The sequence below is a fragment of the Balaenoptera borealis genome (genome assembly GCF_965194805.1).
Source record: "Balaenoptera borealis genome assembly, chromosome: 4".
NCBI classification, from domain to species: domain Eukaryota; kingdom Metazoa; phylum Chordata; class Mammalia; order Artiodactyla; family Balaenopteridae; genus Balaenoptera; species Balaenoptera borealis.
Window position 1 is genome coordinate 128,313,294 of NC_138861.1, and position 14,635 is coordinate 128,327,928.

A 14,635-nucleotide genomic window follows, 5' to 3' on the forward strand; every position below is an offset into this window, starting at 1 on the left:
TTTTTGCATCAATCAGTGGTTCTGCAAATAGTGATTTTGTTGTGTATGTGAGAGGTGGTGAGTTCAGGATCTTTCTACTCTGCCATCTTGGCTGATCTGATTCATTAGACTATCTTCAAGTGAATTAAGGAATGTGGTCTGGGCTTCTGTTTCACACAGTGTGTGGTGCCTAGAACTGAACACTCACCTCAGAGTGGAGTGGGATCATCGCCATACTTACTTGACAGGCAATCCTTGTAAAAAAGTAGCTGGGGATCATATATGCTCTCATCCCACTGCATGTTCATATTGACAAACCTACATTTCTTTTTTTAAAATAAATTTATTTTTATTTTTGGCTGCATTGGGTCTTCGTTGCTGCGTGTGGGTTTTTCTCTAGTTGTGGCGAGTGGGGGCTACTCTTCATTGCGGTGCATGGGCTTCTCATTGCGGTGGCTTCTCTTGTTGCAGAGCACGGGCTCTAGGCATACGGGCTTCAGTAGTTGTGGCTCACAGGCTCAGTACTTGTGGCACGTGGGCTGTAGAATGTAGGCTCAGTAGTTGTGGTGCACGGGCTTAATTGCTCCGCGGCATGTGGGATCTTCCCAGACCAAGGCTCAAACCTGTGTCCCCTGCATTGGCAGATGGGTTCTTAACCACTGGGCCACCAGGGAAGCCCCACATATTGGAGAACTTTTAAATTGCCTTTCTCAAGTACACTGTCTCTGACACTGCTTATATTTATTTACCTAATTCTCCTCAACTCCCCCCCCAAAATATTCAGTTTTTAGTGATCCATCCAAACAACGTTTTCCAAGATGCTTTAACTACTACCCTCGTTTCTTTTTAAAATCTCAAAATACCTAAATAATGAATTTTGTCTGCTGAGTAAGAGCATATGAAGTGATTTATTGAACTGGTTAAGATCCATTATATACAGGTAGAAACCATCAAAATTGTACAGGGAACCATTAAGAATATTGATAAAGACAGTTTTACAGACAAAACAACAACTGGAAAATAGTTTTAACATACACAACATATAATTATGAAAAAAATATAGAACACAAATTGTTCTACCAAATAGATTCCAAGGTTATTTAAAAGTCTGCTATGCAAACTTTAAGTTGAAAAATGTGTTCAATGGGGTTACATGGTTTAAAAAAATTAAGTATAATGTAAAAATTAAGTTTTTTTCCTCACTGCAAATGGGAGAGGAACCAAAACTTTTTACTCCAAATCTATACATTTTGAAAAATAATTTATATGTCTAGCACAAAGAAAGAAAATTGAGAATGTTTACAGTTCTGTAAACTATGCCTTTCATGAAATGCAAACTGCATCAGTTTTAACAGTTAAAAATTGTGCAATCAGAAATAGACTGTTCCCTTTAAGGTACAATTGTACCTTCATTGGCTTTATACCTGAGCACCAAAGCTGTAGTTCTAAATGCCGTCTTGGAAAGCTATTCTGAAAATGAGCAAGAAATCAAAACTAGCCTGTTATTATCTGGAGAGTTAGGCACCAAGAAGGAGATTATCTCCTTAGAAATGCAGTATTAACAATAGAGAAGGTTCAATTAATTAAGCAGCTGACAGATCTCCTTGTGAACACAGCAAAGGAAATCCACATAGGATGATCCTCCATAAAGTCCTTTGTCTTCTACCAGGAACTGTCGGAAAACCATTTCTGGCTGTTCTCGCTGCTTTACTATGGTAAGCTAGGAAAAAAAAAAACAACAAGGTAGCTGGTTATAAACATTTTATGAATGTGGCTAAATTTTGTATCTTTCAATTTCACCAAAATTACATAATGTCCACTGTCTGTGAGGCCTTGCAGGATGATAGGAAAGTGCCTATTATCCAGAGTGGAGAGAGGCAATGACCCCAAAACCACAAAAACCAAGACATACAATTAATTATAAGTGGCAACAAGGAAACATAAGCCGAGTGCTACGGGGAAGGCATCACAATGTAGTGGCTGTACTGAACCTTAAAGGACAGGGTGGGATTTCCTTAAGGAGGTGGGGGCCGAGCTAGCATTCCATGCGGGGACCACATACAAAAGACACAGTCCTGCCTGGCATGTAAAGGAGCCCACACTTCTGAAAGGCAATGGGAGGTAATGCCTTTGGGTTTTTATAGGGAATGTGATCCAGTGAAGGTGTTTAAGAACAACTGGTTATGGTGCCTAGAATGCACCAAGGGGATGAGGGAAACCAGACAGGAAGCAGTTGGAAGCATCTAGGTGGGAGATGATCAGGATCTGAATTAGGCAGTGTAGGTGCGAAGGAAGTGGACGAAAAAGAAAATGTAAAGTTCTTAAACCACTAAAATTAATTAATTCTTCAAATATTCAAAACAATTTTTACACTGATTACATGTGGAGATGATAATATTTCGGATACACTAGGTTAATAAAATCCATTATCAAAATGGATTTTTTACATTTGAATTGTGGCTACTACCAAGTATAGAACTGCATGTGCAGCTTGCATTATTGGACAGTGCTGCTCTAGAGGGAGAGGCACATGGAGAAGAAACCCAGAAGAGGGTAGTCCGTCATGAATACTCTGAGCCCTTCTACTTACTGACCGCCCCCTTACTCACTCCTGTGTCAGGAATTCAGAGCAGATGATCAGAACGATCAGAATTTGATATCTGTTGAGCCATGAGCGTGGTTAATGGAGCCGCACATGCAAATCATTGTCTCCACCTGCCTCCTGTATGATTCAGAAGCGCCAGGGCATCATCTTACTTCCTTTCACGTGCGGAACCACCCAAAGGGCCTGCAGCTACTAGCTTGACGCCAGCTGCAGTGAGGAAGGTTTGTTACATATCGGCTGGGAGGGCCCAGCCCTCCCTACTGCTGCTTTATATAGGCTTTTTTTTTTTTTTTTTTTTAATCAAGTAGAATAATGTTGTCAACATGGCTTGCTTTTTTTCCTTTATGTTATTTTGGCCGGGGCCTTAGGCTGATAAACTCTGAACCAACCCTGAACTAATAATAATATTATAACAACTGCTGCTACCATTACAAGCCAGCTAATTCCATGTGGATATGGACACGTGTGATGTCTTGGCTTGTCAGTGCCAAGCCCTGGGAGCTGACACTGGAACAGCTGTGTGGGCAGTCATATTCCACTCTGACATGGGGAAAGAAACTAACCCCTTCATGGAAACATCTCCAAAGGAGTTTAAGATGTGCATCCTGGTGAGCCTGAAACCAAGGCGATTTTCTCTTGTGTTTTCTCCACCTTTCCCCAGGTGCCACTAGGACCTCTGCCATTGTGCATTATCGGCAACAGCAACGTGGGTCCAGCCTCAGTGACACAACTCAGGCTGAGACTGGGCAGAATAAAAACATGGTGGAGGGAAGGATTTGAGACCTTGATTTCCTTAGAATTTAATTTCTCTATGGAAATTAATGGAAGTTCATATTGCTCATCTGTGGGGTATTTTCTAATGCTGCCATTCATTTATTTATTTTTTTGGTTTTCATGTGGTACTCACTAAAACCTTCTCTGATGAATGCATCTGGCCGTGATGTGAAGTGGGAAATAGAATGAATTTCGGCCTTGGGGGAAACTCAACTATAAGGTAAAGTAATTAATATCCTGCTCTACCATTTGAGTCTCTACAAAGTTGGACCACCCAGCACTTGTTGGTGGAAGGTCTCAGGGAATTGCATTTATAGAAGTGGGGGATATGCTGTCTTGACACGCTAGTGGTCTTTTTTCCTCAAGGGGTACACCACACAAATCAGAGGAGAAAACACTGGGATGGATTGGGAATCCATATTTTATTACCCTCCTTAACATTTCTATAGGGAGGGACATAGCTCTGTAGAGTGGGGGAAGAACAGCAAAATGGTCACTGTTAGTCTCCTTCCCAGCTTCCTGTGTGTCCTCTCCAAGGAATGACTGGCTAATTCAAGAGGTCTAAATCTGATATTCTCTGGGCCATGTTACCAGTGGCCTTACAGAATTATTGTACTTCATAAGCCATTTTCGTCTCTCATTGCCTATTTCACAGGGAACAGATAAAAGGTAGCAGTGATCAGGATGGCCCAGAAGGAGTATGTTGAATGAAAGGAGAAGAGAGCCATGGATATAACTTAAGAGAACAGCAACTCTTTTTAAGGGGCAGATGACTGAAGAGAAGCCAGAGGAAAAAGGTCAGTGAGAAAGGAGAAGAATCAGGAGAGTATGATGTTTTGAAAGCTAACAGAAGAGAAAAATTGAGGAAAGAAGTAGTATTTGATCTTGTAAATTCTGTAAAGGGATTGAGAATAAAATGTCTTCAGCAATGTGGCAGTTCATAGAAAACGAGAGACGGGAATAAGGAACTATAAGCAGTTTACATAGATGACTTTTCAGGAAGCATGGCAGTAAAATGCCTGCTGTGTTGCTAGTGTTCAGTACAAATTTGTGGGATAAAATGAAAGGAAAAGGAAGCAGAATCTTGGAGAAGCAGCAGCTTCAAAGAAGGTAGATTTGAACAGCTTGTAAACTGGAAAGGAGCCGATGGGGAGGGAGTAATCCAGAAAACACAAGAGGAAGAAGAGATAACTTGAAGCCTGGAGGACCACGAGCAGGGCAGGGGGAGAATTTGTCAGTAAGGCATTTGATGTAGATAATCTGGGAACACACTGTGATAGGACTCTTGCATTTGATTTAGGTAATCTGGGAACACACTGTGATAGGAATCTTTTTTTTGTTCCCCCACAAATGTAAGACTGTGCAGACAGTGAGGTCTAAGAGGGCTGATTTTCTGCAAAACTAATTAGCATAATCTAGAAGGTAGCAGTGCCTTCTGGGTTTGATTTTGCTATCTTTGACCCTTCCATTTCAGCTTTCCCAATCTTAGTCAATCTTGACTCTTTCAAAGAGATTTAAAGACTCCTTAAATGTGTTTTCATTTCCTTTGTGTGGTCCATTTTCAAATGTTGGAGAAAAGCATGCAAAACCGAGTGCATTGGACTAAACAGCCAGGGTCAGGCCTGTGTCTGTCGTGACCTAGCTGTGCAACCCTGACCAAGTAAGTGAACTCCTTTGAGCCTCACTTTCATATCTGCTAAATGGCAATGGGGGGAGCTGAAAGGCTAGGGGTGGACCAGGTGTCTGTCTCCTAGATTCCCTTAGCTCTCACATCTCTGGATTTTAGATTTTCAAATTCTTTATACAGATGATACCCTGAAAATGGCAAGGATTTTACAAACAACAGATAAGTTTGCCACTGGTACATAAAAAAATCTGATTAAGTATTCAAGCTAAAATTATTGTATTACACAATTGCTTATATTTTATTTACATATCATATTTGGAGCTTACCCCAGATATTTTAATAACCAAAGCTGACATGACCTTGATTGATAAGGGGTTACTGGAGCGGGTGGGAGAAAGCAGAGGAAGGAGGGGCTGCTGAGCACAAGGGTGATCCCCAGGTTTAGTCTGGCCTCTTCTCTGCAAATGGGCTCAGTTGTGGAGACGCAGTTGCTGCTGCTGGGACAGAGGTGGATCATCCTTGCTGTGCATTCTGAGCACCAGCGGTCTTCAATTTGTGTTTCATAAGACCCTAAGATTTCATTACATGTCTCCAGGGTGTTCAGAGAGTGAAGAACATGTTTATTTTGAACCTTCTCTGCCATCTCTAGGTCCTGTCCTAAAACTGAACCCAAGTAGTGATGTAAAAACAGTTCTGGAAAGGTTTTATGTTCACCCAGATGTCCTAGAGATTATAAAGCTCTTTATTAGTTCAAATTTCCTAAGTTCTACCTAAAGTTGATGTTTGCATGCGTGAGTATCAATGGTAAAGAATGCTGATGTAAACTGATACCACATTTATGTTTCAGGAGAAAAATAGCCCCATAATACCCTGGCTCCTGTAGAGACCTGCCTTCAGGTGAGTGTCCTGTACCTCTGCAGGAAGTAGTACAGTAATAGACCACTGTCATCTGTACATTCCAAATTCCAGGAGATTCTAATATTGAGCTTGAGAAGGAAGACAGAGGTGAGTACGTGGGACTTAGCGACAAGGCATAATTTTCCTGAGATACAGACATTTTAAACTCTTTTCCTCAAACTCAAAAAGGAGTCCTTAGAAGGACTAGAATAGCAAAATTTTTCAGAGATAATAAAAATTGTAAAATCCAAACATAACAAATGTTCTAAGTAATTTTAAGCACTGACAGAAAAATCATTTCAAAGCCTGTTAATAATATCAATTGTTTCTAAGTTAATACTTAGTAAGATGACCCATGGTTAACCCATGGTGATAGCTGTTTATTTTTATATGTTTGTGATTGACAAGGAGGTAGATATACTTAGAGGTTAATGTGAATTTTCTATCAAAAAATCATGTTATAAAAATATAGGACATGCATTTTAAAAGTTTGTAAGGAAATTTTTAAAAAAAGACTTGAAAAAAGAAAAAAATAAAATCTCATTCTTACCTTCATTGAATATGGCCGCTTCTGTTGGATAATACCCATTATCATTCTGAGCGTTTGTGAGTACGGGTTTCCCAGCTCAGGCAATAATGTCTAAATTTAGGAAAATCAGAGTTTAAGTTTCAGTACAATTTCTGACATTTAGATAGAAGCAGAATGAGATTACTAGAATGTTAAAGTTAAAAAACATCCTTCTAAACCATATACTGAACTACTGGCTTAGTTCATTTACCTAAAAACCAAAAATATGAAAAAATGTACTAAAAATTATTCATACTTAACAGCATGCATTTCCACCAATGAACTCTCTTTTGAAAATAAAAATCCTTCCCTGGAACTTGACACATGTATATCACTGAAGTGACACAAAGGGTGTTATGTTTTTTACAAAGGATGTCTTTGGCCCATTCACCATGATTTTCATCCCTTTGCAAGATGGATATTTCAAGGCTATGCTGTGTGAGAAAAGGACACACTTTAGTCCTTCAGCGGATCAGTTGCAGGACCCTGAGGCATTACCCCATTTGGAAAATGCTATCCAAATACCACTGTTCCAACATTAAAATTAACCACCAAATGCTGATTTCTCAAAGGGAATGTGGCCTCTTAGATTTCCCTGAAATCTGGTTCATGGTGAACAAAAGATAACTACCCAGCTGCATGTGGCCCCTGGGGGATGTGAAAGATCTGGACTTAGATTTCCTCCATTAAGACAGTAAAATGCTAATGCTTACTTCTAAGCAAGAAGACACCAAGAGCTAATACATCATCTTTGAGTTAGCCATTGAAAAAGTGAATTAGAACATTCTACCACAAAGTCACAAGTTTCAGGAAAAGATCATGGCCAATATTTTTCACAGGAGTTGTTAAAAAAAAAAAGCAGGAAATTCATTACTTATATTCACATTCCACTCCCTCTGTGTGTTCTTTGACATTAAGATTAAGATCTTTTTATTAAAAAAAAACACATAAGTATACTTCATATATATGTCTCAAAGTACCAACTGCCTCTAAAAAGAAAGCAACATTTAAGAATTTGTATATTACTACAAAACACAGAAAAAATATACTTACCATATCTGTGTTGACATGTGCAAAAGATGGCACGTTAAATATTCCTTGGATGAGTTCTGGTGGGCTACTTACTCCCAACCATAAGAACATGTTCAGACCATTAGCCAATAGGAATATTCCTTCTTCTGAAAGACGGGTCTCAGAGCAACGAATAGCAGCAGGTAATGTTGTACTCTTGACATCTAATGTGTGCTATGCAGGCAAAGGCAAGAGAGTTAGAAACTCCCTCTTTCTTCCCTTCCTTCTTTCCTCTCTCTTCTTTTCTTTTCCCCTCCCTCCCTTCCTCCTTTCTTCCCTTCCTTCCAGTACATATTTAATGAGTTCCTACTATCTACTAGTCCTATCTACTACTATCCTACTAGTTATTAGACAGTAATCCCTGCCTTGTACAGCTAACAATTTTCTGGAGGGAAGAAGAGACAACAAATAATCTAAGTTAAATATATAGAAATTTAGATGGTGTTAAGGGTTAAGAAGAAAAGAAGCAGGAAAGTGGGATAGGGCATGTCCGTGGTGGTAGTGTTACAGTTTTAAATAGGGAAGCCCAGGAAGGCTTGTTGAAAAGATAACTTTTGAGTAAAGACCTGAGGGCATGAGTGGAGGGCCATGGGGATATCTGGGGAAGAGCATTCCAGATGGAGGGAACAACTGGTGCTGAGGTCCTGAGGCAGGAGCTTATCTGAGATGTTCTAGGATCAGCAAGGAGGCCAGTGTGGCTGGAGTGGAGTGAGAAGGGGGAGAGTAATAAGATGAGTCAGACAGAAAGGAGGGCAGGGTAGCACAGGCAGCACTGGGCCAGGGCAGTAAGAACTTTGGCTTGGGCTTCCCTGGTGGCGCAGTGGTTGAGAATCTGCCTGCCAATGCAGGGGACATAGGTTCGAGCCCTGGTCTGGGAAGATCCCACATGCCGCGGAGCAGCAACTGGGCCCGTGAGCCACAACTGCTGAGCCTGCGCGTCTGGAGCCTGTGCTCTGCAACGGGAGAGGCCGCGATAGTGAGAGGCCCGCGCACCGCGATGAAGAGTGGCCCCCGCTCGCCGCAACTGGAGAAAGCCCTCGCACAGCAACGAAGACCCAACACAGCCAAAAATAAATAATAAATAAATAATAAATAAAAAATTTTTAAAAAAAGAAAAAGAAACACACCTCTACATAGCCATGGATCAAAGAAAAAAAAAGTTATTAAAAAAAAAAAGAACTTTGGCTTTTACTGAAATGAGAAATCCTGGAGTGTTCTGAGTAGCGGAGGGATGTGAACTGACAATTATTTTAACAGGATCACTCTAACTTCTGTGCCAAAAACAGACTGGAGGGGCAAGCAAGGAGACTTGTTAGAAGGGATTGCGGTGGTCCACAGGAGAGGTGATTATGCTTGAGTCTGGGTGGTGACATATGGGGGTGAAAAGTGGTCAGCCTCTGGATAATCTTGGAAAGGAGAGCTGACATGTTTGCTGATGGATGAGATGGGGTGGATGAGGAAGAAAGCAGCCATGGGTGACTGCAGGACGTTGGTCCTGAAGAACTGGAAGGAGGGAGGGGTGATAAATGGAGATGGGGAAGACTGCAGGAGAAGCAGGCGTGGGAGGTCCAATCAGGACTCAGTTTAGGATGCCCGTTAACACGCTCACGGAGAGACGCTCGGGAGGCGACAGAAGGCACAGACACAGCCACAGTTCAGGGCAGCGGTACTGCTGGAGACAGGAACCTGGGAATCATCGGTACAGAAATGTTGCTGAGGGCATAGGTAAGACCCCCAAGGGATTAAGTGTAGATAGACAGCAGAAGCTTCCGTGGACTGAGCTCCGGGGTACTTGAACAGGGAAAACAGGGTAAACTAGCAAAGGAAGCAGGAGAGAAACTGGGACAAGCCAAGTAAAGAGGGTGTTTCCAGAGGGAGAAGACTGTGTCAGATGCTGTGGACAGGTCAGAAAGGAGGAGGACTGCCCACTGGACTCAGCAAGGCGATTTTGGTGGAGCGGTGATGCTCGTGCCCCTAAGAGTTCTAGTTTCTCCGGCGCACAGTTGATAATAATCCAATTCTATAGGAAAATCAGTTGTTAACAATTTACATCTAACATTCATATGAAGTGAAAGGATCAACAGCTTTTTACTTCCAACCTAATTTAACTCTCTAACTGCACTGAGAGCCTGGGTATGAGTTTGGATACAGGAGTTAGAAATAAGCCATCAGCCTTACCCCCTCTTATCCCTCAATTATAACTTGTTAGGTCTCAGGGGAAGGAGTCTAGTCAGAGAGTACAGGGGCCTTCACGACATCAAGGATTACCTTTCAATAAGTAGAATACATTGCCAAGTAAATTCTCTGAGGACAAGGACAGTTCCTTCCGCGTACAGTGTAGGTAGCCTCAAATACATGCTGATTTGTAAACCCCTGATAGCATTTGCTCAAGGCTAATCATAGCCATTCTGATTAAATGTGGTGACTCTTAGACATTCATATACTGTCTAAAAACAGATAACATGTGTGCACGTGAAATCCCATATACACACGTATCAGTTGCCTTTCATGCCGTAAGGCTGGATTTCTTCAACAACTTGTCGACTCACTTTTCACTCTGCCTATTCAATTGAAGATTACCAATTTGGGAATGAGGAAGGAAAAGCAGTCATCTGAAGGATTCCGTGACGAACTCCTCAGATCCGCCCACCACCCACATGGCCACCCCGAGCGCAGGTTGAAGCGCATGCGCAGGTTGCCCAGAGCCGCGGCTCTCAGGCCCTCAGTACGCCTTGTGAAGCCATGCGTGACTCGTAAGTTTCTTGTTAAGAACGAAATGTTTCAGACATAACACATGGGAAAAGGCAAAATATGCTTCCCTTTCAGACTCCTCTAGGAAACGCGCCAGCGCAGTGTGCTTACTATCGGCCGAAGCTGTGGGTAGAAGAAAAGCTGAGAGTCGGCCACACCCATGGTCATGACCAGCTGCCTCTGGTAGGCCCGCTCATCCGTTGAGATCTCTGGTTTGCTGAGCAGCACGCAGTTTTTTAACAAACAGTTCATGTACACTGGCAATACTTTCATGGAATCTGGTAAAATAAGCTGGAAGAGAGAGACATTGGTTTCAGATGCTTGGTCTTTACCGAAAATCAAGACCTGCAGCACTTTACCTGTAAAATAGAAAGGTTTGCTGTTGAGATCATGGAGAGGATTAAATGGTAACCCACGTAAAGCACCTAGAGCACAGAAACTGGCACAGAGTAGGTATTGAGAGAGCGGCAGGTGGTTTTATTTTCTCTAGTACTCTAGCAGCTTAGTGTAGCGCTTATCAGCACAACTCACGGCCGGGGATGCCATCCCAGCGCTGCCTCTCACCCGGTGTGTGACACTGAGCAAATTCCTTACCCTCGTTCCCTCGGTTTTCTCTTCTAAAAAAGGAATAATAGCCCCTCTACTTCATGATCATGGGGTTGTTACGAGGATTAAATTATTTCTAATTTGTGAAGCACTTACAATAGTGCCGAACAGATAGTATCATATACATGTTTATTAAATAAAATGAAATAAATAAGTTATTTCCTAATCTGTATTACCAGCTTCTACCTCTTGAGGTCAAGAACAGCATTTCCAACTGCCCACGAGATATCTCTTCCTCTATGCTCTTCGTGCATCTGTTAGTCATAGACTCATCAGACAATGAATGAGTGCCACCACGTCACAGGTTCTATCAAAGTATCAAGGTCTACAGAGGAATGAGGCATAGTCCACATGCAAGATGTCTAATGTCCACTGGGGATGATATACATATAACAGATAAACCATAATAAGGAAATTGCAATACCATATGTAGAAAATAAAACAGGAAGTGCTTCATGAATTTATAAGCTGTGTCACTACTGAATGCTAACGAAAACTCAAACTCCTACAATTCCACAAACATGTTCTTCCTGTTACGTTTCCTATTTTAGATACTAGAACTACCAGATGAACCCTAATTTCATTTTTTCTTTACCTTCAATTAGTACATGAATTCTTTCTATTCTACCTTTATAATCCACCTGTACCTTCCTCTCCATCCTCTCTTTGGCTCATGTGACCTCATTCTGACTTCATTCTAACTGCCTCAAAGTACATACCATAAAGTGACACCCCAAATAATAACACAATGAAACAGTTCTAGAAACACAACTTGATGGGTAAAAAAACTACAAATAATTTGTAATTTGTAAAATTACAAGTAATTTGCCTGTGTGTTTAACCTTCTCCCCAACTCAATTTTATAAATATGGCTAAGAATCAAGATCGACTGATCTGAATGTCACTTCCTTCCATTTAACAGTAGGTCAATGGACAACGAAATATCCACAAAAAAAGTATATATGGGAGATAATGATAATCTGTAAATAGAAATATCTGGTCTATAAATTCATGATTTCTTTTTAGCTTTCTATCTTAATGATGAAAAAGAATATATACTTATCAGAATCCACACCAAAAAGGAAATTTCCCTCAGGGCTCTGTAAGGATTTATTCCTCAACTTAAATCCCTTTATCACAGGTCTCTTCTCATGATCTATTAAGTAAGGAATGTGTAAACAGAACTTACTTCACTGGTTCAGGAAAACATATTTCAGAACAATCCTACTTTGTAGTTAGTTTTCCCTCTCAACTTTTATCTCCTTTAGAAGAACCAAAGACAGTTAAATAAATGCATGTTTCCTCATATGAGGAAAAGCTCTTTTCTTCTTGTAATTTTCTCTCTAGCATAAAATTTTTTTCTTAAGTTGAGGAATAATCAGTGTTCAACATCATATCAGTTTCAGGTATATATCATGATAATTCATGTTTGTATATACTGTGAAATGGTGACCACAATAAATCTAGTTAATATCATCACCGTACAAAGTTACAGAATCTTCTTTTCTTGTAATGAGAACTGTTAACACCTCCTCTCTTAGCAACTATCAAATATGCAGTTCAGTGTTATTAACTACAGTCCCCATGCTGTACATTACTTCCCCAGGACTTATTTATTTTATAACTGGAAGTCTGTACCTTTTGAGCCCCTTCACCCATTTTGCCCACCCTCCACCCCCCAGGCCTCTGGCAATCACCAGTCTGTTCGCAGTATCTATGAGCTTGGTTTCTGTTTGTTTGTTCTTTAGATTCTACATACAAATGAGATCATATGGTATTTGTCTTTCTTTGTCTGACTTCTTTCACTTACTTAGCGTAAAGTATTTTTATTTGACAACATATGGAACTGGAATATGTTTTCAGCCAAGGAAAATCAGGAAAAAAAAAAAAGAAAATGATTATCCAGAGGTATAGGACACAGATCATGGTCATATTCCAGAGCCATGTGGCTCCAATACTATTTCTGGGCTAATTACCAGTTAGGCATCTTAGATGTTATGGATTAAGAATGTTCTTAGATTCCCATAGAGAAGCATATATGTACAGTTTTTTAATATCGTCTTGCCATTCACTGGTTGCTGCTCATTAATCAGGTCATATTAAGACAGTTTAGAAATGTGTTCTCCTGAAAACCACAAAGAGGTGAGCTTGGCCCATGATGACACTGTCAGGACTGAAAAATCTGATTAGAGGAGACTGGATTATAGAGGGCAGGGGGAAGAGAACAGAGGAGGTAAGAAGGAAATTTTATGGTGAAGAAAAATGGAGTTAGAGTGAAAGAAAACAGAGAGACAGTCTTAGTCTATGTTTTTGAGGAGGGGAAGAAAATGTGGCAACAGATCGGCAATTAAAACCTTTCCCCACCTCCTTGATCCTCTCCATAAATAATGAAATTATTCTCAGGGAGAAAAAGTGTGAGTGAGGAGGGAGTGGAAATTCATGAATCCACAGTTTAATTGAATTTGGAGAATTCTCTGCTTTGGGTTTTGAAGTAACAGATGTGGTAATGAAAAAAAACTATTACTTTGCAATTAAGGTCATGTGACTTGCCTTTTAAAGTCAGTGTACTCCTATAGGATGTAATATATTTAAGTTCAGAACAGTGAGTTGTTAGATTTAATAAAAAAGAATCTACATTGCTTATGTAAACTTAAAATTTTGTTTTAATGTTGTTTTTAATTATATGTCTTAACCCAGCATCTATCCTGTGACCCCCCCAAAGTGTGTGTCTCCTTAAATTTTAGACCTTAAGCACCTCTTTTGCATCAACCTAGTCCTGGCCCTGGCAATTCAGTAAAAGCATATCTCCTGAGGTCCAGTATCATATAATCCAAGTATATAGGTCCTTAACAGTCTTGCTTGGATGAAGGAAACTGGGCTCTATAGTAAAACAGTGGAATTCCTTTACGAATTTCTCCATGGAAATTATTTCTTGCAAGTGAACTATGGAAAGCCACCAAATTTGAAGTTACATTCTCTGAGGAGAACCTCAAGTCCAGCCATTCTGTTTTTAAATAATGGTATATTTTAATATATTATCGTTATTAACAGTTTTATAATCTCTACATTTTCCCCACTCCATGATGGGTAATCCTAGGTTAAAGGTACACTTGAAATGTGCTACTGGAGAAAGAAAAATCTCCAAAAGAACAGGAACAATCTTTATCAATCTTTTCAGAAAAAAAATTGGCATCATTGTTTCTGTTACTCCAGAAACAATTCAACTGCAAACAGATGATCTAGTAGTAGAGTCAAAAAGCTTTTGACTTTAAACCAGCAGCAACCGACCAGTTTCATTTCTTCCCTTAATAGGCAACAGATCTTTGACTTAAGGTCTCTGAATCCAGTTGTTTTAACATTAGCAAATAAACTTCCTGAGAGGACACTAACTGTACCTGTTCTTCTTCAACAATCCTTCCAAAGTATGAGACACTCCAGAGACAAAGTATGGAAACACTCCATGTTTCCAGAGCTCCAAAACAAGTAGTAAAACTGGGGAGTAAAGTGGTCTCGGTTGGACTATATCCAGGTGCACCTGGGGGGCTTTGTATAAAGTAAACACGTGTGCTCTGAAACAGGACTGATACTGGAATTTACTGCAGTGGCAAGTCCTCTGAATAATAAAGAGAACTGACTAATACAGATTTAAGAGTTGCTTTTGTGATTATCAACAGGAGATGAAAGAATGGATGACTACTTTAATCTCTCTGGACAGCACAGAAAGGAATTTTTGTGAAAAGTCCAAGCTAATAACTAT

The 14,635-nt window shown here is 40.3% G+C and overlaps 1 protein-coding gene and 1 long non-coding RNA gene across 3 annotated transcripts in view; one reads left to right on the forward strand and one right to left on the reverse strand.

Annotated features, from left to right (window-relative positions):
* Positions 1–868: 868 nt before the first annotated feature.
* The window catches only part of SEC24D (SEC24 homolog D, COPII coat complex component), a 111,170-nt gene continuing 97,403 nt past the window's right edge, over positions 869–14,635 (reverse strand). Inside the window, exons 20-24 of one of the 2 annotated variants that reach the window (XM_082389617.1) lie at positions 10,384–10,563; positions 7,504–7,695; positions 6,433–6,522; positions 5,855–5,971; positions 1,583–1,699 (exon numbers count right to left, since the gene is read on the reverse strand). In XM_082389617.1, coding sequence (XP_082245743.1) covers positions 5,879–5,971; positions 6,433–6,522; positions 7,504–7,695; positions 10,384–10,563 — 555 coding nt within the window. In that variant the 3' untranslated portion in view covers positions 1,583–1,699; positions 5,855–5,878. Of the gene's footprint in view, positions 1,700–5,854; positions 5,972–6,432; positions 6,523–7,503; positions 7,696–10,383; positions 10,564–14,635 lie in introns of both variants that reach the window. The other variant, XM_082389616.1, reaches the window with a different exon arrangement.
* LOC309627611 lies at positions 1,706–10,376 on the forward strand. The gene is made up of 3 exons (XR_014243849.1): positions 1,706–5,018; positions 5,833–5,882; positions 10,097–10,376. It is a non-coding gene; the product is annotated as an uncharacterized lncRNA (long non-coding RNA).